The 23,024-nt window shown below is 44.1% G+C and overlaps 1 protein-coding gene across 1 annotated transcript in view; it reads left to right on the forward strand.

Moving 5' to 3' along the window:
* The first annotated feature begins 701 nt into the window (after window positions 1–701).
* The window catches only part of LOC124775218, a 385,130-nt gene continuing 362,807 nt past the window's right edge, over window positions 702–23,024 (forward strand). Inside the window, exons 1-2 of the mRNA XM_047250056.1 lie at window positions 702–717; window positions 8,304–8,456. Of these exons, the coding sequence (XP_047106012.1) occupies window positions 702–717; window positions 8,304–8,456 (169 nt within the window). The remainder of the gene's footprint in view (window positions 718–8,303; window positions 8,457–23,024) is intronic.

Raw genomic sequence — 23,024 nt, forward strand, 5'->3', positions numbered from 1 at the left:
GGAATGTGGTCAAATTGAATCAGTTTTGCTGAGGGAATTAGATTTGGAAATGAGACTTCTCAAGCAGTAAATGACTTTTGCTATTTGGGAAACTAAATAACTGATGGTGGTCGAAGTAGAGAAGATATAAAATGTAGACTGGCAATGGCAAGGAAAGCGTTTCTGCATAAGAAAATTTTTTTAATATCGAATATAGATTTAAGTGTCAGGAAGTCTTCTCTGAGAGTATTTGTATGCAGTTTAGCCTTGTATGGAAGTGAAACATGGACGATAAATAGTTTAGACAAGACGAGAATAGAAGCTTTCGAAACGAAGTGCTACAGAAGAATGCTGAAGATTAGGTTGGTAGATAACATAATTAATGAGAAGGTACTGAACAGAATTGGAGAGAAAAGGAATTAGCAGCACAACTTGACTAGAAGAAGGGATCGGTAGGTAGGACATGTTCTGAGCGATCAAGGGATCACCGATTTAGTACTGGAGGGCAGCGTGGAGGGTAAAAATCGTAGAGGGAGACGAAGGGATGAATACACTAAGCAGATTCAGAAGGTTGTGGGTTACAGTAGTTTCTGAGAGATGAAGAACCTTCCACAGGATAGAGTAGCATGAAGAGCTACATCAAACCAGTCTCTGGATCGAAGACGAGAACAACAACTACCTGAAGCCACGAACTGTTGACTGTTAGCAGTAGTTTTGTTACGATGAGTGATGGTGATGGTACTAAAATAAAATGTGGACTTCCTAAAATTAATAAATAGCTTAAAATGACGAAGAAAGAAAATAAAAAAATTGTAGTTCAATGCAGCGCAAATTTGCTAACATTTGTATGTGCAGTAAGGTCACATGCCCTCACGTATCTGCCTATCAACCAAGGCTACATATTATCACTTGCATATTATCTTCAAATGCAGCCTCACTAAAAGCCTCCCATGATCTACATGTAGGGTACGACTTCTCTCTGTATCTCGTGCGGCATTTAAAGGACTTAGTTGTTGTTAGTCTTTAAGTGTCTCCGAAGCTATAAGAGACGCGTGAAGTTCAGCGGCTAAAATGCGACGTGCTTGTGTCTGAAATTAGAACAGAAATGGATTAAACACGTTGAGGCTTGTACAATCGTTGTATTCGTTACGTTGAATCGTTTTCTAAGTAGCGTACAAAACAATAAAATTCGTAAACGTGACGAAGTTCAAAAGTCAAACTGTAAATAGCTTTTTTCGAAGAGTAATTATTGTTCCATATTTCACGTTATACCCTTCAGATGTATAAATACCTTGTGCTACCAACTTTCTAAAGTAGCCTGTGCCCTTCCCCAGGGTTGAAGCTATTTGCATTTTGCACACCAAATTTCATCAAAATCGGTTCAGCGGTTTAGCCGTGAAAGGGTAACAGACAGAGTTACTTTCGAATATATGATATCAATATGGATTCAAGGCTTGTAATATTTGGTGAATAAATGTATAATTAGTATTCTCATTCGAGATAACCTCTGGAAATCAAACTGAGACATGCTAAGAAATTCTTCCTACTTAAATGTGTGTGCATTACTTTTTCGAATATTTTCGAAAAAAATGTTAGTATGGAAATAAAACGATGATTAGGTAAGTCCTTTTGATATATATATATATATATATATATATATATATATATATATATATATATATATATATATATATATAGAGAGAGAGAGAGAGAGAGAGAGAGAGAGGGAGAGAGAGAGAGAGTACTATTCACTTCAGTGACGGATCTTAGTGCTCCTTCTAGTTGCTTAGTTGCTTAAAGTTTTGTGGAATGACGTTTTTAATATAATCTCTTCAACTGAACGATATAATCGTATTTCTGCTGCTGCATTTAGAAAGTGATGGTTAAAAGTTCTCGCCGGTTGCGAGCTATCAGTCACAACATTGTCATATTATTTAATTATTATGTTATTTTGTACAGTGACTAGTTGTCCTGTCTCAGAATATCCCGTACAGTTTTAATGTTATTCTGTGCGTCATTAATTTGTATTAGGACGTACATTTTCACCACAATATTTACACTTTCCAACCCTTTATTCGTAGTAATTTTGCTTTAGCGTTTTAAATCAGCTGTTCATTATAGTCGCGTACTTCATTTCATGTTTTTCGTAGTATTTTCATCTCTTTCTGTGTTACACTAACCCTAGTTTCAGTTGCCTCTTTTTACCTCTTTAATATTAACCTGTGTTAAGTTTGGTTAGGGGTGCCCAAAGATTTATTTGTTTACTTGAATTTTAAAAATGAACGGTATCTATTAGATGAATTACTCAAATTTATCTTGTGTTGTGCTGTGGATAAAGAGCCGTTAAGCCCTGAAAATTCATTCCCATGGCGGCAGGGTGGGGGGGGGGGGGTCACGAACTTATCTTTGGGATAGCAGAGTTGTTTCTGGTACCCTGTGTGCCGTAAGCCCTCCATTGCGTGCAGTCCAGTGGCTGCTTACGGAAGCGAATGGAGGTGTGGACGAGTGCCGTCAGTTGGTGGAGAACCAAGAACAGAACGCCTTCTCCGAGCTGGGACACCAAGGAGCTGTCTACTGGACCTCTTTAATAGTCAGCGAGGGGCGTGGCCGCAGTGTGGACACAAACGACCCAGTGGGGTGGCTGGTGTCTTTTCCCGGGCAGAGGACGGCGATTCCAATGGAAACAGAGACAAGGGCTTCCAGATTGCAAGAGTAGTGCTAACTGGGTAGTTCAGTGACCTATAGCAATATTTTAGTCGGCTTAGTGTTGTAACCTAAAGTACTGTAAATACAGGTTGTGCATTGAGGGTATTGGGTGATCAGCATTATTGCACTTGGGAAGTCCGACGGCGCAGTGCGGTGCGTTATGATTGTTGTGTGGTGGCACGCTGGGCGTGCGGATGTTTTCTCTAACAGCAAGAGCCGCATTGATTTTCTTATTTACACACCATGACCATGATTGACATCGTACCTGTCATTGTGCAGAAGGTGATCACATTATTATTATGCTGTCAACGAGACTGATTTTATTTATGCCATTTTACAGAAAATTATCTTGTTATTTTACCCTGTGAGAGCGATCTGTTCTGTATGTCATATTGTACATGAAACAGCATTGAGAAATTTGTCTAGACAGTCCGATAGAAGCTTGAATGTAGCTTCGCTTCAGTTACTTCTTAGTGACAGGAATGAGCGTAGATCTTTATTTAGCTGAGTTCTAATGTAATTATCCTTAGTTAAGACAGAGAGTTGTCTACTAGTTTCTTGTCTTGCGGTTAATTCCCGAGGCCACGGACCAGATATTGTGAAGTATTATCGGTTCACTGTTAAAAGCTGCGGAAAAGTCGATTTGAATTTGTTTTTATTATGTTAAAGGTTTTTTATGAAGAGTTTTTCTTGTTGAGTCCTGCCCTCAAGAATCTATTGAACTGTGAGTTAAGTTCTGTTTTGTTATCATTTCTTTTTTGTCGAGAAGAATATTTTCTGTTCAAGAATTTCTTTGTAAAATTGAGCCCAAGCCTGCTCAACCCCCAGCCCAAACCCTGTTCCACCCACAACCTACGTTATTTCGGTGTAGGATAAAGAACTAACAGCTGCTTCGCGTAATCTTCTGCAGCTCTTTTACGAATATTAACCCAAACTAACGCTAATTGTGGCATACAAAATCAATCTGTGGTTAATTTTCTTTTCGGTCTGTTCGGCATCTAAGCAATTACAGTATGTGTTTTACGATGATGCCGTGTACTGTTATAAGTCGTGCCTCCGCTGGGACTTTCATGATGAAATTTAAAAGCCCTCCCTGCTGCTCGGAGACTTTGCAAATCACGGAGGGGTAATTCATGTTCGAGGTGAAAGGGGAGGGGGCTGTGGAGTAAGGGTGGGAGGAGGAGGGAGGAGGGTGGCAGGAAGAAGACTTTTTCGAAAGTAAACAGCCGTTTTGATATTTATAAAGGGCTGCCCCCGATGCGACGGAGCTGATAAATGGGCGATTTCTCGCTCAGCAAGTTTTTAAATTTCAGCTTCTTAATCGAGTTTCAACCGCAGTTCCGTGTTCCTTGACGGGTTTAATTTCCTGGTGACGCATTACTTAATCTTTGAAACATATTTCTCGATTAAAAAGTTCCACAAATGGGATGAAATACTGCCAAAAGTCTTATTTAGAATTACTTGATAATCAGGTACTTAGTGACCTGCAGAGCTGAGCTTTCAGAGATTGTGCTAACTGTGAAGCCTTACTAGACAACATTATTCCGCTTTCGTCTTTAGAAACTACTGACTATTTGTTTTTGTTAAAAATCCTTCCTGATACTCGTAATTTGGTCTCTAGTAGAAGTTGCAGCTGCTCGTGCAAACTTACCACATTTCGAACATGCTTATTAACTAAAAACCGGTTCCAGATAAAAAGGATAAAACACGTCTGGTAATTTTTAAAGACAAGTATCTTTGTGTAGGACCTATCATAAACGCAGAGGATCAGGCTGTAAAAACTGTATAACGTAACCTGGAATACTATAAACCTTATCCTCGTGTGATGCGTAGTCAAGATTTAAGCATAGTACATTATCAAGCAAAGCTGTTTCCATTAGTTTGCAAGGTATCATATGAAATCTCTTAATCTTGTAACTAGTAGGTCCCGTACACACTGAAACTGAGATGTAAATTCAGGACTAATCTGAAATTTAAGAAATAATATATAGTAATGTGAGTTGAACCTGTCTAAAATCTGATTTTCATATACTGAAACAAGCTGTTTGTCTCGTTTCGTATAAATAACATTTATTTGCTTTGTCATCAGCCTGCTACTTTTTAGTACACTTTTATCCTGTGCTTAGGGAAAGGAAGGCCTCGTCGCCTATGAACGCGATGCTCTGTCGCGTTGGTGGATGACTCTTTTGTACTTGCGTTTCCATTTGCAGTCTATTTTTCTACCGTATATTGGCGATTTTAGAAGGTTCAAGGAGAAAATTAAACTGCAAATGGAAACCCTTGTATGAAACCGTCATCCATCGAGGCAACAGAGCAACGCATTCGTTGGAGACAAGGCCTTTCTATGCACCAGCCAGCTCCTTCTTCTCCACTGGCAATTGTGATAATCAGAGCGCAATAACTGAATAACATGCAACATGGCGAGACGTTGCGCCTACTACCAGTCAGTACAAAGTCACGTTTGCTGCCGAAGGGGTCACGTAGTGGCAGACGCCGGCACCTACAACTTGGACACTCTGTATCGTCGTTGGATGACGTTTCCGGACACGGGTTCTTACCCTTGATATCTGCCTCAAGACATCCTCTACAATCCTTCGGACAAGGGCTCCATTTATGGATTTGTTCCTCAAGACATCGTCTACATTCCCTCGTAGTCTGTCACAACATTTCTGGGACATCCTGTATATGGACAAAGCTGCTTGACCCTTTTTTTCTGCCGGCTACAAATTTTACACTCTACAGGCCTGTCACTTGATGTAGTCGTGTACAGCATATACTACTGATGATAAGCAATGTGGCGCTATACCAGCTTGGAAAACAAATTCTTTAAAGTGCAACTGATGATGTACCACAAGATGTGCTTTATAAAATTCAATTTTTTGTATTTTCTATGTGTCTTGTATATTTAAGACTGCTTACGAGTACGAGGATTTTATTTCATTATTTAGAGATCTCAAATAAAACTTCTATTTATCTGTGTAAGACCTACGTACTAACAAAAACATATGTTCAGTATTATCTTGAAAATTTTCGATACCAAAGCCTTTGACACATGTGTTCCGTATTTGACTGCTGTAGACAATTCTTTGTTGTTACGTAGAAATATTGGTCAGTATTCCACATATTTCAGACATTGAAAGATGGTCCACACCTCTACCGACTCTCGGAAGGAATGAACGTCGTCTCAAATTCTGTTTCCGAGTTCCGTTTGCCTTTTTCCGGTGGGTATGAAGTGTTAAGAATTTCAATGTACGGTGAAGTGCTTTTCCAGTTATTTTATCATCGGCTATCCAATTTTCTCGATTTCAGGCCATTCACGTCAGTACCAAAAAAACAAACATAAAGAGTGTAGGTTGACTACATCTATGGTCTCATAAAAGATTATTCGTACATACATTATACACGTATTATGTACATACACTGTGTCACGTAATTATATAGAAAATACGCTTTCAAAAACTGTTTTACTGCCTATTCTACAGTTGAAACGCTTAGACATTGTAAAAGGTTCTACTACCGCATAGTATGCTTTATATATAATATGATGTGTCCTAGCTTTAATTCGTCTTCCTGTTACTATTCCTTATTCTAGTTCAATGGAGAAAAAGCAGCTTATTTGGTCGGTTGAGCGTTAGTTGCGTATCTACTTAAAGCTGCTGCAACCTCTACTCTACAAATGCTTCGGCGTGAAATGCAGCCCAAATTCACCTCAAAATCTATAAAAAATCTACCTACTACCAAAACTATGTATCCACAAACTGTTATTCAGCGTAAACTCGTATAATAACCTTTGACTACACAGAACTGCATTGAACTTCAACTGGTCTGAATACCATTTGTCTTTATATTAAATGCGCAAATGAAGTAAAACAACTATCTGGCTCTAATCAAAATTTCCACTTACCTCGCGTCTTGACAATATTGTTGCAGATTTATCGAAAGCACAACCGAGAACAGCAAGCAGGCAGCGACTAAGTTAGATTTCTATTTTTAAGTAAAATTTCAAGTCAATATTCAAACTGTTGCATGCCGTATGGTGCAATGTGGTAATGCGTAAAGATAAACCAACTTTCAACAGTAAGATGGGGACAGCAAGTATTCCTATGAAAGGATACTCCAAGAAAATTAATTTAGAATGAAGAATGTATTCAAGAAGACAGAGTTAAATTTCACGTGATCTTCACACATCACGATGGTCTGAACGATAATATGCTTGACAAAGTGAACAATGATTTGAAAATGATGCAATGTTAACAGAGAATTTCTTTAAAAACCAAACAGCTTAATGAGTTGGTATCTCAACGCATGATTCAGTGAAGTGAGGTGACCTTTCTCTTAGTTCTGAGCAAGTTAACCAGCCGCCAATAACCATTCGACAAAGTAGCTGCCCAGTGCTGGAGTATTACCTCAAACTTCAACTCTTCAAAAAATAATAACATTATTCAAAATTTGTATTCTTATCACCTTCCAGTTTATACATCATATTCATCCTTTCTATCCTTCACAATAAAATTTTCTTCATTTAACAGATATAATCACAAGCCAACACAGCACATCACCTACCACTTTTCAACTAAGACTGCACAGAGAGTGTGTCTCAACAACACCAAAGGTTGTTTAACAGTAACAGAACTTGCTCTTTCTCTGTCTCTCTCTCTCTCTCTCTCCCTCTCTGACGTGCACATCGGTAACTTACAAAAATCAAAATGACATGCCCACCTTACACTGTATCTGGTGACGTGAAGCACTGCGCGTAATGTAACAAGTTTCCAGAATGAGATTTTCACTCTGCAGCGGAGTGTGCACTGATATGAAGCTTCCTGGTAGATTAAAACTGTGTGCTGGACCGAGACTCGAAGTCGGGACCTTTGCCTTACGCTGGCAAGTGCTCTACCATCTAAGCTACCCACGCACTACTCACGCCCTGTCCTCAGAGCTTTGCTTCTGCCAGTACCTCGTCTCCTACCTTCCAAACTTTACAGAAGTTCTCCTGTGAACCTTCGCAGAGTGAAAATCTCATTCAGCAAGCATCCCCCAGGCTGTGGCTATGCCATGTCTCCACAATATCCTTTCTTTCAGGAGTACTTGTTCTACAGAAGAGTGAAACTCTCATTCAGGAAACATCTACCAGGCTGTGGCTAAGCCATGTCTCCACAATATCCTTTCTTTCACGAGTGCTAGTTCTGCAAGGTTCACAGGAGAGCTTCTGTAAAGTTTGGAAGGTAAGAGACGAGATACTGGCAGATGTAAAGCTGTCAGGACGGGGCGTGGGTCCTGCTTGGGTAGCTCAGATGGTAGAGCACTTGCCCGCGAAAGGCAAAGGTCCCGAGCTCCGGTGCGGCACACATTTTTAATCTGCCAGGAAGTTTCATGTAACAAGTTGTCGTCCTTCTACAATGTACAATAGCATAATGAAAAAGAAATAGGACATTCAGATTTGTTAAGTGCTTATTTTAAGCAAATCATTTCACAACAATATTTAGCAGACGCGGGTAATCACGTGTTAAGGCTTAAGAGATTTTGGAGGTGGATAATAATTGTGTCACGTTGAGAACAACGTACACAGCATGTAAGACTGTACCGAGTGGTTAGCCGTACGCGTGCCTTTCTCTGTGCAGTGTCGCCGCGAGTGCGGGAGAAGTTCCCCGTACTGGTGTTCATCCACGGCGAGTCGTACGAATGGAACTCGGGCAACCCGTACGACGGCACCACGCTCGCCAGCTTCGGCCGCATCATCGTCATCACGCTCAACTTCCGGCTCGGCATCCTCGGTAAGTACTGTGCAAGTACGCGTGAGTGACTTCCTATACCGCTGTCGCCAAAGAGTGTGTTCATCCTGAACCAGCCCTCACTTCCTTCCCTTCCTGCAAATATTCCTTTACTTAGACGTGCAAAATTACCTCTCTCGCAAAATCATCGATATTGCGCAACTCATAAACAACAGTTTCTCGTGGAATAATACGGTACGTACAAGACAAACGCGGCCCAATGCAGTAAGCAACCCACTGTGGTTTTACAAACAGTCCTGTTGGAGGAACATCCGCAACTCAGCATTATACCAGAGGTTGAAAATACAGCTACATTTGTAAGGTTCATTTATTACACACATGACCGGTTTCGTGTTCTTATACGCCCATCTTCAGGTAACTCATGCTCTGCGCTCGCTGGTAGCGCACCGCATCTTGTAGGCGTCCACCGCGGCGCTCGGGGTCACAGCACCAAGTCACGACACCTGAAGATGGACGGACGTACAAGAACCCGAAACCAGTCGTGTGTGTTTCATGAAACAACCTTACAATTGTAGCGGTATTTTCAACCTCTGACACTGTGGTTTTACTTTTTCACACTCACCCGAACTTCCAATTACGTGGCGGGCATGCCATTTGTCGCAGCAACTGTTGTTATTTATTCCTTGACAGCGCTGTGAGAGTCTTTAGAATAATTTAACTGTCCGGCACAATCACGTTTACAATATCTGATCAAAGTATCCATACAATTCTGCGTAATGCGGAATTGACTACTACAGTGGTGTCCTAAATCAAAGCAACAAACGGAAATATATCAAGTTTGCAATTATTTTGCCACGAAAAGGTATAAACAGGCGACAGTAAAATAGAAACAATGTTAAGAATACATAACGTAAATAATTGCAACATGCATAACAGTAGACAAAAATGTTTTTGGTTTTTTTTTTTTTTACTTAACGGATTTGCACACGCATTCCAACAACTGGTTAATGTGCTCAGTACGCGGTATGGCCACATATGGGAGCAATACAGGTCTGAGAACAACGGGACATGCTGTGAATAATGTCATCAATCTTAATTTGAGGAAATAACGCCCATTCTCAGTGGAGAGCTATACACCGTCTTGGGGTGTGGTTGGTGGCTCCAACCCCTGTCCCTAGTGCATCTAAGAGGTGCTCTACGGGATTAAAATCGGAAGAGCGTGCAGACCACGACATCAGTTCAATATCTTCCGTTTCAAACAAAACATGGGTCATCTTTTCTCTATTAGATCCACCATTATTCTCCATCAGTAGGAAGTCTAGGGCGCATGAGCTCCCAAGATCTCGTCACGATACTTGACAGCAGTTAAACCTTGCCGATTCACCGTTACAGTTTCATGAAGAGGTGTTCGTGTGGTCAACATAATCCGTGCGCACACCATTAGGGATCTCCTCGATATTGTTTGCTTTCCACAATGTTTTGATCCAGAAAGATCCACGTTCCCTCCACATGAGAATCCATCGAGAATCATTCTCCGGACAAAACTGGGACTCATCTACGAAAAGGACATTGGTTCACTATTCGACCGTCCAAGTGGGATGTTGATGACTCAGTTATAAAGTTCTGCGAAGACACATCAGAGGTACACATGCAGTAGGTATCCAATAATAAAGGCCACTCTGCCGAAGCCTACTGTACACCGTTTGCCACGATACAACGCATCCACTGAATGCTGCGAGGTAAGATGGCAGTAGCCGTGAAGTACTAAGGGCGTACCGTCTTGCCTTTACAGCTATCGTCAAACGTGGTCAGCCCTGCCCTAGTCTTCGCTATACAGTCCCGGTCTCTCTAAACTGTCGCCACACCCGGGAAACAACAGAACGATTCACATTAAGCCAGCGGTCCATAATGGATTTGGGACTGTCCTGCTTCCATTCTTCCTAGATCCTTCACCTCAGAGAATCAGGTAGACGTCTTCTCTGTGCCATGCTGCATCGTCTGTGACTGTGTACACAGCGATTGTGGATGTGGGACCACCCGGTAATCACTATCCAGTTTGATAAGCGCCCTAATGTCATCGTGGGCGTGGTTGTCCGTTGCCCGGTTCAAAATGACTCTAAGCACTATGGGACTTAACTGCTGTGGTCATCAGTCCCCTAGAACTTAGAACTACATAAACCTAACTAACCTAAAGACATCACACACATCCATGCCCGAGGCAGGATTCGAACCTGCTACCGTAGCGGTCGCGCGGCTCCAGACTGTAGCGCCTAGAACCACTCGGCGAGTCAGGCTGGTAGACAATCATCGTCTCCTAACTGTTCCTCTCCTATACTCAGTATACTATGCCGTAAAATATATTCATATTCTTCCACATTTGACATTTTCTTAAAGGCAATAATGAAGCCATCTTAGCCTCTAAAAAGCACCCCCCCCCCCCCCCAATACCGTAACAACATCTATTCTGCACGTAAAGTTCATCAGGAACTCGTCATACTCGAACCATTCGATCGGATTGCTACAGGATGCAGCGTGATTCATCACGCCAAACCACTCGTTACCAGACATCTGCCGCGCGGGGTAGCCGCGCAGTCTTAGTCGTCCTGTCACTGTTCGCGCTGCTGCCCCTGTCGGAGGTTCGAGTCCTCCATCGTGCATGGATGTGTGTGTTGTCCTTAGCGTAAGTTAGTCTAAGTTAGACCAAGTAGCGTGTATGATTAGGGTCCTACCACAAATTTACAAATTTTTCGGTCATCTACTGTGCAGTGACGTCGTTGTTGACACCATGTCGTGTATAGCATAGCATTGGCTACAGAAATTTGTGGCTCATAAGGATCTACTCGACCACTGCACCATTCTTTTTAACTCGCTACGCACAGTCATAGTGCCAGCTGGACTGGTAACAATACCTTAAAACTCAGGAATGATTTCACGCCATTTTTTACAACCAACCTCCGCACTGTTCGACGGTCCTTGACCATCCGTTCAGTGAGGTCTACATGGGCTTGGTTTAACTGTGTATGTTTCTTCTCGTCTAAGTTTTACAAGCACATCACCAACAGTCATTCTGGGCAGTTTTAGAAGGGTTGAAATGTCTCTGATGGATTGTTTACTCAGGTGATATCCAGTGGCTCGTACACGTTCGGAGTAAGGGAGCTCTCCTGACCAACGCTCTCCGCTCTTACTGCTTCCCTTCTGGCAACACAATACGGCACGCCTGATTTTATAAGGAAGAAAAACTAAGGAATTCTATGAATGAGCGACACAGCACTAATCTGAACTGTTGGCGCAACGAAGGTAACAGGAATTGCGGATCTGTCTGAAGGCTGTTGCATATTTTGTGTTTTGTGTTGTACGTTTCGGCGATTACGTATTACAAAGTGTTTTCTGTTGAGAATGTATTTTTGTGCAAACATAGGTAACTGATGTAACAAATCGAGTAAATCATGATTAACGTTATTGTTCTCTAACGTTCGTCTGGAGACCAAGGGTTCCTTTTACCACAATACTCAGAAGTATGTCTTAACCTGCTCCGGACATTTGTCGATCGATTTCGGGTTCATTTTACACAACTTACCTAATGGCTTGCATCTATGATTCTCAGCATATCATGTGTAATAACGACCTAGTTTGTTCCATGGGAGCAGTGCTTTTTGAATCAAAACTGAATGAGAGACGGCAAATATTATCCAGTTAGTGGAAAATAAAACACTGACAACTCTTTTAAAGAGACGAATAATATCGACCGGTAAAAAGTATAAATTAGTTACAGGACCTGAAGCCTACGAAACGTTCATAAGTATCAACGCTGGTGGAGGAGTCCTCTGGGGCTGCATCGCTTAAGTACTACGTTTACCCTGGGGAGTTTTTTTATTACCCGTCTTTTTCTCTACATTTTTCTCCGCGCTCTCTACATATCCGGTGACCACGGACATACGTAACGGCATTAAGCCTATCTCAGTGATACGCTTTCAGGTGCTCTCCGGTGACGGCTTTGAACGCATGCAGTATTCATCGCGGTGTCAGCGAGTGCAGGAACTGACGGCATGTTCGGCCGCCACGGAATTGGTGGCGCCGCGGCGCGGCGGTCGTGAAAGCGGCGGTGCGCCTTGAAACTCAATCCGCAGCGGTCGGCCGGTCCATTAGTTCCCTACCCCCTCCCCCATCCCCCAAGCCCTGGCGTCGATAAACGTGGTTCCCGGGGGTCCAGCGGTCAGCGCCGGCGATCAGAATGACTGCCTGCCTCGTCAGCCACTTGACCGCATCACTCTGCTATTGGCTGGGAGTGGGGGTGCGTGTCGGCGAGCTAACGCGATTGGCTTGGCTAGAGCACAATCAGACACCCCACTAATAGATCTGAACCTCCCTCCTCCTCCTCCTCTCCTCAGCCTTTCCACACAACTTGTATAAGTCCCCCGTCTAGGTTTAGAATTTTTTGCAATTTGCTCTACAATCAGTTCATCTTTAGTTTAGTCACTATGTTTTATTTCCCACAGCAGATTACCTTTCATTATGTCCACTGCAGACATCCAACGCTGCTGCAGTTTTCATACGAGGGTGAGTCAAATGAAAACCTTAAATTTGTAATAACAAATCGAAATTTCGGGCCGTTATCCTACATGTTGGTAAGCGTGCTACAAACAGCGTGCAGAATGGCCTGTAGGTGGCAGCATGGTACAGATGCACACATACCATCGCAGTATCAGTATAAAGATGCCCGCCCCACTTGCGACTTGCACCAGGGAAGAACAGCGTTCTGTTATTCGGTTTTTGCGTAGCGATGCTGTGAAACCCACTGAAATTCATCGACGAATGAAGGTTCAGTACCGTGATGCATGTTTGTCACAGCAGCAAGTCTACGAATGGAGTAGGAAGTTCGCAAATGGTGTGACTTCAGTGGAAGATGCTCCTCGTCCAGGTCAGGCACAACGAGTTGTGACTCCACAGAACATTGCATCAGTTGAAGCCATAGTGAAGGAAAACCGCCGAGTGACACTGAATGACATTGCAGCATGTTTACAGATCAGTCATGGGTCAGCACACCACATTGTGCATGATGTGCTTCAGTTTCACAAAGTGTCTGGAAGATGGGTGCCACGGCAGCCGACTCCTGAAGTGAGAGAACGACGTGTTGATGCTTGTGAAGAACTTCTTCGGCACTTTGAACGAGAGGGTGATGGCTTCCTTGCAAGAATAGTTACTGGGGAAGAAACCTGTGTTCACTTCCACCAACCGGAAACGAAGAGAGCGAGCAAGGACTGGCGCCATTCCTCATCACCAAAACCAAAGAAGTTTAGAGCAGAACCATCAGCAGGGAAGGTTATGATGACTCTCTTTTGGGACGAAGAAGTCGTCATTTTGGAGCATTAAATGCTTAGAGGGAACACTGTCACTAGTTCATCATACACATATCTCCTAAAAATTATCTGCGGCCTGCAATCAAATCAAAGCGACGTGGATTGCTGTCAGCCGGTGTCCTTTTGCAACATGACAATGCAAGGCCCCACACTGCCCGTACAACAGTTGCAACAATCACAGACCTGCATTTTGAGTGTCTTCCTCATCCACCATGCTCACCAGACCTTGCCCCAAGTGATTTCCATATGTTTGGACCACTCAAAGACGCAATGGGAGAAACAGGTTCCGTTCTGATGAAGAGGTACGCCACGCGGTGTATACGTGGTTGCGCAGACTAGGAAAAGAATTTTTTTCTAAAGGAATTTATGCACTTTGTAAGCGCTGGAGGACTTGCATTGAGCGTGGGAGAGATTATGATGAAAAATGATACAGCTTTGTACCACTTCTGCACAATAAATGATATTTTAAAAATATTTAAGGTTTTCATTTGACTCACCCTCTAATAATAGCTACCTGTCTGGCAGTGGTTGAAAGAGAATCCTTAGAAGAAAGACAACGTACACGTCTCAAGGGTATGCAGGCAGCGGTTAGCGGATATTACTATGGGGTGTGTCCATCATTCACCTTACTGACCACTTGAACTTTCCTAGGGACATGTTAAGTGTGTGTGTGTGAGTGCCTGTGAAGGAATGCAGCCTATTATTTCCCAGGAGCAAAACCAGACAAGGTATTGTCCACTGGTGTTGACAATCCATTACATCAACAAAGATTCCAGCTGGGTTCATTTCAGGATTCTGGGCAGGCTAGCCTATTTGAGAAATGTTATTTTCCACAGACCTTGGGCTAGCAGACGTTGCTTTACGAAAGGGTGAATTGTCATGGTGATAGAATCATCATCCCCAAATTGTTCCTTTTCTCAGTATACAACGCAGTAAAATGTATTTATATGCTTCAACCTTAGTGTCTTCTTAAGTGCAATTAAAGGGCCAAAACCTACCCATGAAGGAACACCCTCATAACATAGCACCACATCTTCCGTCTGTTACTCTTGACACTACAAGTGGTAGCAGATAACGTTCCCCAGCCATTCACCAAACTCAAACTCTTCCATAGGACTGCCACAGGGTGTAGCCTGATTCATCACACCGTATCACTCGTTTTCAGTGATGTATTGTCCAGTGGCTTTGCTCCTTACATAGCTTTAAGTCTCTCTTACTATCGACTACATAAATGCTCGACCATTCTACCCCATTCTTTTCCGACTTTTTTAAACTGCCTATAGGCAGTCACTGTACTTTCTGGACTGTTTCGGGTTTTTAAAACCACACCTCCGCAATGCCTAACGGCCCCTGTGTGTCGGTACACGGAGCCTCCTTGGTCGTGGTCCAGCAGTGGTTGTTCCTTCACGATTCGACTTCACAACTACATCGCAGACAGTCTACTTTGGCAACTTAGAAGGGTTGAAATGTTCCGGATGGATCTGTTACTCAGACGCCATTGAGTCACTAAGTTCAAACTTGCTGAGATCTCCTAAACAACCAATTCTGCTTTTCTACTGACAAGATAATACTCCCTGCCTCATTTCATATTGGCTTGCTCGAATCTCGTGACATCTAGTTGTCAGTTCCGCCTTACAGGGAGGTGTCCGGAAACTTTTGATCAGAAAGTTTAGTTATGACGAAAGGTTGTGGGATAAATGTAGAGAACTTGTGTTCGAAGTAGACTGTACGACCAGTACCCGGCAGCAGCTAACATAAGGACATGAGAATGTGGTAAAGTAGATTAGGACATACGAAAAGAAACTTTCCCCTTTCCCTTTAATCAAATGGTGTAGTTACACTACTGGCCATTAAAATTGCTACACCACGAAGATGATGTACTACAGATGGGAAATTTAACCGACAGGAAGAAGATGTTGTGATATGCAAATTATTAGCCTTTCAGAGCATTCACACAAGGTTGGCGCCGGTGGCGACACCTACAACGTGCTGTCATGAGGAAAGTTTCCAACCGACTTCTCATACACAAAGAGCAGTTGACCGGCGTTGCCTGGTGAATCGTGTAAGGAGGAGAAATGCGTGCCATCATGTTTCCAATTTTAATAAAGGTCTGATTGTAGCCTATCGCGATTGCGGTTTATCGTATCGCGACATTGCTGCTCGCGTTGGTCGAGATCCAATGACTGTTAGCAGAATATGGAATCGGTGAGTTCATGGGGGTAATACGGAACGCCGTGCTGGATCTCAACGGCCTCGTATCACTAGCAGTCGAGATGATAGGCATCTTATCCGCATGGCTCTAACGGATCGTGCAGCCACGTCTCGGTCCCTGAGTCAACAGATGGGGACGTTTGCAAGACAACAACCATCTGCACGAACAGTTCGACGACGTTTGCAGCAGCATGGACTATCAGTTCGGAGACTATGGCTGCGGTTACCCTTGACGCTGCATCACAGACAGGAGCGCCTGCGATGTGTACTCAACGACGAACCTGGGTGCACGAATGGCAAAACGTCATTTATTCGGATGAATCCAGGATCTGTTTACAGCATCATGATGATCGCATCCGTGTTTGGCGACATCATGGCGAACGCACATTGGAAGCGTGTATTCGTCATCGCCATACTGGCGTATCACCCGGCGTGATGGTATGGGGTGCCATTGGTTACACGTCTCGGTCACCTCTCGTTCGCATTGACGGCACTTTGAACAGTGGACGTTACATTTCAGGTGGGTTACGACCCATGGCTCTACCCTTCATTCGATCCCTGCGATAATGCACGACCGCATGTTGCAGGTCCTTGTACGGGCGTATCTGGATTCGTGGCCAGCACGTTCTCCAGATCTGTCACCAATCGAAAACGTCTGGTCAATGGTGGCCGAGCAACTGACTCGTCACAATACGCCCGTCACTACTCTTAATGAACTAGGGTATCGTGGTGAAGCTGCATGGGCAGCTGTACTTTACACGCCGTCCAAGCTCTATCTGACTCAATGCCCAGGCGTATCAAGGCCTTTATTTCAGCCAGAGACGGTTGTTCTGGGTACTAATTTCTCAGGGTGTATGCACCCAAATTGCGTGAAAATGTAATCACATGTCAGTCCTAGTGTAATATAGTTGTCCAATGAATACCCGTTTATCATCTGCATTTCTTCTTGGTGTAGCAATGTTAATGGCCAGTAGTGTACTTACTCTTACTCTTCTGGCCCTAATAACCGCAGTCGGTTTTTGGCTTCGTCTTCGGCATCTTCTTTCCTTGCTCTCAGGACCTCGAGATCCTTGGCAACCGGGTCTCCTAGAGGTCTTCGTCCTTCCGGTTTATTTTCTGAGACTTCTCTTAGTAATGATCCCTGGTCTCTTCTATAGACGTGGCCGGCCCGTCTTAGTCTTCTTGGAAAGCGGAAATGAATACGAAAGAAAAATAATATTGACACGAAGCACCTTCGGTCAAGTTCTGTACAGTGTCTTGCGGAGTGCTAGCGCTCGTTGTCGTGACTTTTACTAGATTCTTGTTTTCTTCTTATACATTTGCCGTGGCGCCCTAGGCGGGAGGCGCCGACGACACCACGCGCAACACATACAGGGTGGTCAGAAAATGTATGAAACACTTGTATGAATGTTGCAGGGCAGTTTGTACTGAAACGTAACTGCTGAGGAAAAAATGCGATACGTTGCGCATCTTCAGAGTTATTAGCATTGAAATTAGCCAACCGAGACGTCGCGCGATGACATTCATGCAGCCTGCCAGGGGCGGTGTTGCCCAACGAATGCGTTGTTTGATCAGCTGAAACCTGAATTTGCTCGCGACGACCTCGCTGTCTAATTTTTCTTAACATTTATGACTCACTACAACCTACATCCCTACAAGCGTTTCCTTTCTGACGACCCTCTACATAGTGCGGGGTAGTAAGCTGAGCCCCTACAAAAAAAAAATGGCACTGAGCACTATGGGACTTAACATCTACGGTCATCAGTCCCCTAGAACTTAGAACTACTTAAACCTAACTAACCTAAGGACATCACACACATCCATGCCCGAGGCAGGATTCGAACCTGCGACCGTAGCTGAGCCCCTACAGTTCAAACGATATGGGACTTTGCAGCCTCAGAACTCAGCGTATAGGCCAGCATACGGAATCAACAGCAGTCCGGTCAGGCCACCATGCGGCGTACACGGTGATGACAGAGGTCGTCGCCAGACACACATGTCTTCATGAATCCGTCGTGTCACGTGCTGAAAAGGACACGCAACTATCCCTCCACGAGGGCCTTGAGCTCCGGACAGAAGTTCCGTTGCAGCCAGCAGCTGGAAGACATTCACCTTCACCGTTCCAAGGACTCAGCCGCCGCATTAGAAAACACGCCGCTTCCACGACCACGGGACTCTTACGTGATCGACAGCGAGCCATCTGGGACTTGGAATCATTTGTGCTGTTGTTCTACTGACGAACAAAGTAGTGGCAGACTTCAAGTTCTCTATCCCCGTTGGACTTAAAAAGTTTTCGTGACTGTTGTAGCCGGCCATTGTAGCCGAGCGGTTCTAGAAGCTTTAGTCTGGAACCGCGCGACCGTTACGGCATGGATGTGTATGATGTCCTTAGGTTAATTTGAACATCCTAAAAGATTTTACCTTTAGAACTGTGGTATCTCAAACGGTTCCTTAAATATATGAAGAGAACAGTTTAACTGAATCGCCTTGTATGAGGAAAACATTGACTGAAAGACAGGGCAAAACGACAGTACAAGTGTAACGACGTCGGAGAACATCTTCCACGACCGCAGAATACAGAAACTTTAGTGGAAGACAGATATTAGAATTTATACAACAAATGATTTGGGACTTCTGGTATTAGTGCCAGTCTGAGATCATCTTGGCACAAGAGAGGCAGTTGTGGCGGGCTAGATCAAACAAGTAAGGAAACTGATGAACAGAACAAAATCAATACCGAGTAATGTGTCCGAATGTGTACTTTATGGGATTAGATGACACATCAGTTTCATTAGGAAAAATATGCGAAAACTGGGTGTGTGATGAGTGCGTTGAGAACAGAGCAGAGTGGAGGGTTTGTAACGCGTAGGACGCACGGCCGGAAATGGCGTGTCAGATCACAGAGCGCTGCTCATGCGAACGCCCGGTCGTCATTAATCCCGCAGCTGTCGACATGCAAATAGTCTGCGGCTACGCGGCACTTACCCCGGCGCGGGCATTCGCAACTAGTGTTGCATAATTTCGCGCACTGCCCGCTGTTTCTGCCTGCGTCTAGCACGCTCTAGTCGCCCTAGCAAGCTGTTGACGAGGCAGCTTAAGCGCTGTGTCGCAGCACGTCATCTAGCTGGCGCACTAAACATTAAGTACTGAACGTACAGCACGAGCCGCTGTTTGCTTCTCATATCAAGTCACCACTCAGTCTATACTTCCTAATGCACCACATAAACCTCTGCTTGCAGACTCATTCCTGAATGTTGCATCACTCTTACTGCGATCCATTACTACTGAATGTAAATCTCTTCCTGTTTATATTAGGCCTGTTACCATATTGTCTCGTGTTTCTTGCTTTCTGATGGGCTGTTACTCATACAATTTCAATTGTCTCATACAATAACTTTCGCATGCTTTTCCATTGCATCACTGTTTTACCAATACAGAACAGATATTAATTCTTAGTTCGTCTAACATCTTCCTTATCGCAGACATTACGTAACCGTAACTGTGACCATCACTTTTGATGCCATAGCTCCAGTTCCTCAAAAAATTATATATTTACAAGACCGGTTTCGGCCCCAAGGCTTTTATCAAATGCTCACTTACAAGAGGAGTAGTTTTGTGAATTGACGACAAACTGCACAAGGTTCTATGTCTTACATTGGCGCGAAGTATTCCATCGTATATTACATGTTTTTCTAGTTTGTACTAATCTTTCCATCTTGCACATAAAAGAGATGAAATTAATACTCCAAAACGCTTTACTAAAATTTATTCTCCTAATTTTCTGAAATTCTTGGATAACAACAATCTAAATACACTCCTGGAAATTGAAATAGGAACACCGTGAATTCATTGTCCCAGGAAGGGGAAACTTTATTGACACATTCCTGGGGTCAGATACATCACATGATCACACTGACAGAACCACAGGCACATAGACACAGGCAACAGAGCATGCACAATGTCGGCACTAGTACAGTGTATATCCACCTTTCGCAGCAATGCAGGCTGCTATTCTCCCATGGAGACGATCGTAGAGATGCTGAATGTAGTCCTGTGGAACGGCTTGCCATGCCATTTCCACCTGGCGCCTCAGTTGGACCAGCGTTCGTGCTGGACGTGCAGACCGCGTGAGACGACGCTTCATCCAGTCCCAAACATGCTCAATGGGGGACAGATCCGGAGATCTTGCTGGCCAGGGTAGTTGACGTACACCTTCTAGAGCACGTTTGGTGGCACGGGATACATGCGGACGTGCATTGTCCTGTTGGAACAGCAAGTTCCCTTGCCGGTCTAGGAATGGTAGAACGATGGGTTCGATGACGGTTTGGATGTACCGTGCACTATTCAGTGTCCCCTCGACGATCACCAGTAGTGTACGGCCAGTGTAGGAGATCGCTCCCCACACCATGATGCCGGGTGTTGGCCCTGTGTGCCTCGGTCGTATGCAGTCCTGATTGTGGCGCTCACCTGCACGGCGCCAAACACGCATACGACCATCATTGGCACCAAGGCAGAAGCGACTCTCATCGCTGAAGACGACACGTCTACATTCGTCCCTCCATTCACGCCTGTCGCGACACCACTGGAGGCGGGCTGCACGATGTTGGGGCGTGAGCGGATGACGGCCTAACGGTGTGTGGGACCGTAGCCCAGCTTCATGGAGACGGTTGCGAATGGTCCTCGCCGATAGCCCAGGAGCAACAGTGTCCCTAATTTGCTGGGAAGTGGCGGTGCGGTCCCCTACGGCACTGCGTAGGATCCTACGGTCTTGGCGTGCATCCGTGCGTCGCTGCGGTCCGGTCCCAGGTCGACGGGCACGTGCACCTTCCGCCGACCACTGGCGACAACATCGATGTACTGTGGAGACCTCACGCCCTACGTGTTGAGCAATTCGGCGGTACGCCCACCCGGCCTCCCGCATGCCCACTATACGCCCTCGCTCAAAGTCCGTCAACTGCACATACGTTTCACGTCCACGCTGTCGCGGCATGCTACCAGTGTTAAAGACTGCGATGGAGCTCCGTATGCCACGGCAAACTGGCTGACACTGACGGCGGCGGTGCACAAATGCTGCGCAGCTAGCGCCATTCGACGGCCAACACCGCGGTTCCTGGTGTGTCCGCTGTGCCGTGCGTGTGATCATTGCTTGTACAGCCCTCTCGCAGTGTCCGGAGCAAGTATGGTGGGTCTGACACACCGGTGTCAATGTGTTCTTTTTTCCATTTCCAGGAGTGTATTATTATTTTTACGGACTCCTTTTGACTAAAAGCAACAATAGCGGTAAAAACGTTTAATCAACGCAGTTCCAAAACAGGAGTTGGTTACCATGACCACATCTTCATATTTTATTGCTTGAGTGATTTTGTTTACTTATTTTATTTCTTAAAAGTGGCTGGTTCCTGAATTGTACTTGAAATATCAAGTGCGTTTCTGACACAGCTCCCAGTCTTGAACCTTCAGGGCCCCAATACGTTCGATTGGCTTCAAGCTTTGAGATTTTGTGGGCCATTCGAAGACCAGTACCTCCTGGTATTTGTTCAGCCAATTTTATATTTTCGATGTGGGCACGATGATGTTGTCGTAAACGAATACAGGCATCTCTTCTGTTGGATAAAGAGTTTCAGTAGTTATCAACATATATTCCTCCAAAACGCGCGGGCTACGTGAGTGCGATGCATTTAGTGTTTGCAAGTTACGTGCTCATCGTGCCGTCTCCCGTTGCGTCTATTACACCGCTGCGTGACGCGGAAAATGATAATCTTTACATCATCGTAACTGTGTGAAAAGGTATAAAAAAACTATGGATACCCATCCGCGAAAGAATATTTTCATATTTTCGAGATTGGCCAAATGCTCTAGAAAAACAGTACTGTATAACTAACATCCTACATCAAAGTAAGAAGAGAGCAAGAAGAAAATCTACAATTTAATCATAAGGAGCGAACCTACTTTCAAACTTTGCTCTTACTCACTTGTTAGTGTGCCAGCAAGAAATCTGTGAGTGTGCTGGTAGCTTTGAGTTAACATTAGAGACAGGTTCTATCTCAAAGTATATCGTTAGTACAGTGGAAGGAAACTTGACGAATATGAATTTTTTTAACATTCACATGAAAATTCGCAAAGAAGCAATAAAATATGGAACCTAAAATACCTATCAACCTGTCATTACAATTGTATTAGGGGCTATCAGGTATAAATTACATACTATCAGTACGCTATATATGTAATAAAACACTACTCGTCAAACAGGACTGTCCTAGACGGGAATTTCGTCTTGAACTCTAATTAATTGTACATCTTTGTTTCCTGACCGTAAGAAATAAGTAGAGAACCGGTAGGAAATGTTGCCACATCAGTTGAAAGTAATTCAGTTGTTATTAACAACCCCGAAACTAAATAATAATCTTGAACACAGTGGAGGCGTCCAAAACGCTTTAAAACAATGTGCATTTCCACCTTTGGGAGCACGTAGAGAGAGCAGTGAGAATTTAAGAACGTGGGATAATGATTCATTACCTAACAGTCAAGGCCGGCTAGTAGTATAACTGTAGTAATATCGGGGCAAAAAACTGTAGAAGTCCCAACCATTAAAGGGTCATTACAGTAACTGTCGGACAGTTAACACCAAACAACTCAGAAACATTCGCGATAGAGGTCGTTCAGGGTAACGCGATTGCGGTGCTACGATGATAAGTCTTGAAATGCGATCGATGGAAGATCCGGTGGAAATTTCTGGAAATTGGCTATCTAGAAGAACAGAATATCTGCTGACGGACACAACGGAGTCTGCTGGCACAGAAAAGCCGAGTCAAGTTCTGACTGAAGCCTAAAAGGAATATGCCTGCAAGTAGTAACGAGGAGTGACAAAGCAACGTAAACAAAGAGCCAACAACTTCTAACAGCGCGACTGAAGATATAACAGTATGTGACTCGGAAGCGAACACCCATGCCGATCACCATTGGTTCGCGGGCAGTAGTAAAGGAGTAAAGAAAAGGACAGAAGCTGGGGACTGCAGAGTCAATTAGAACCAAGCGGAAATAC

This window comes from Schistocerca piceifrons, chromosome 2 (assembly GCF_021461385.2).
Source record: "Schistocerca piceifrons isolate TAMUIC-IGC-003096 chromosome 2, iqSchPice1.1, whole genome shotgun sequence".
NCBI classification, from domain to species: Eukaryota; Metazoa; Arthropoda; class Insecta; order Orthoptera; family Acrididae; genus Schistocerca; species Schistocerca piceifrons.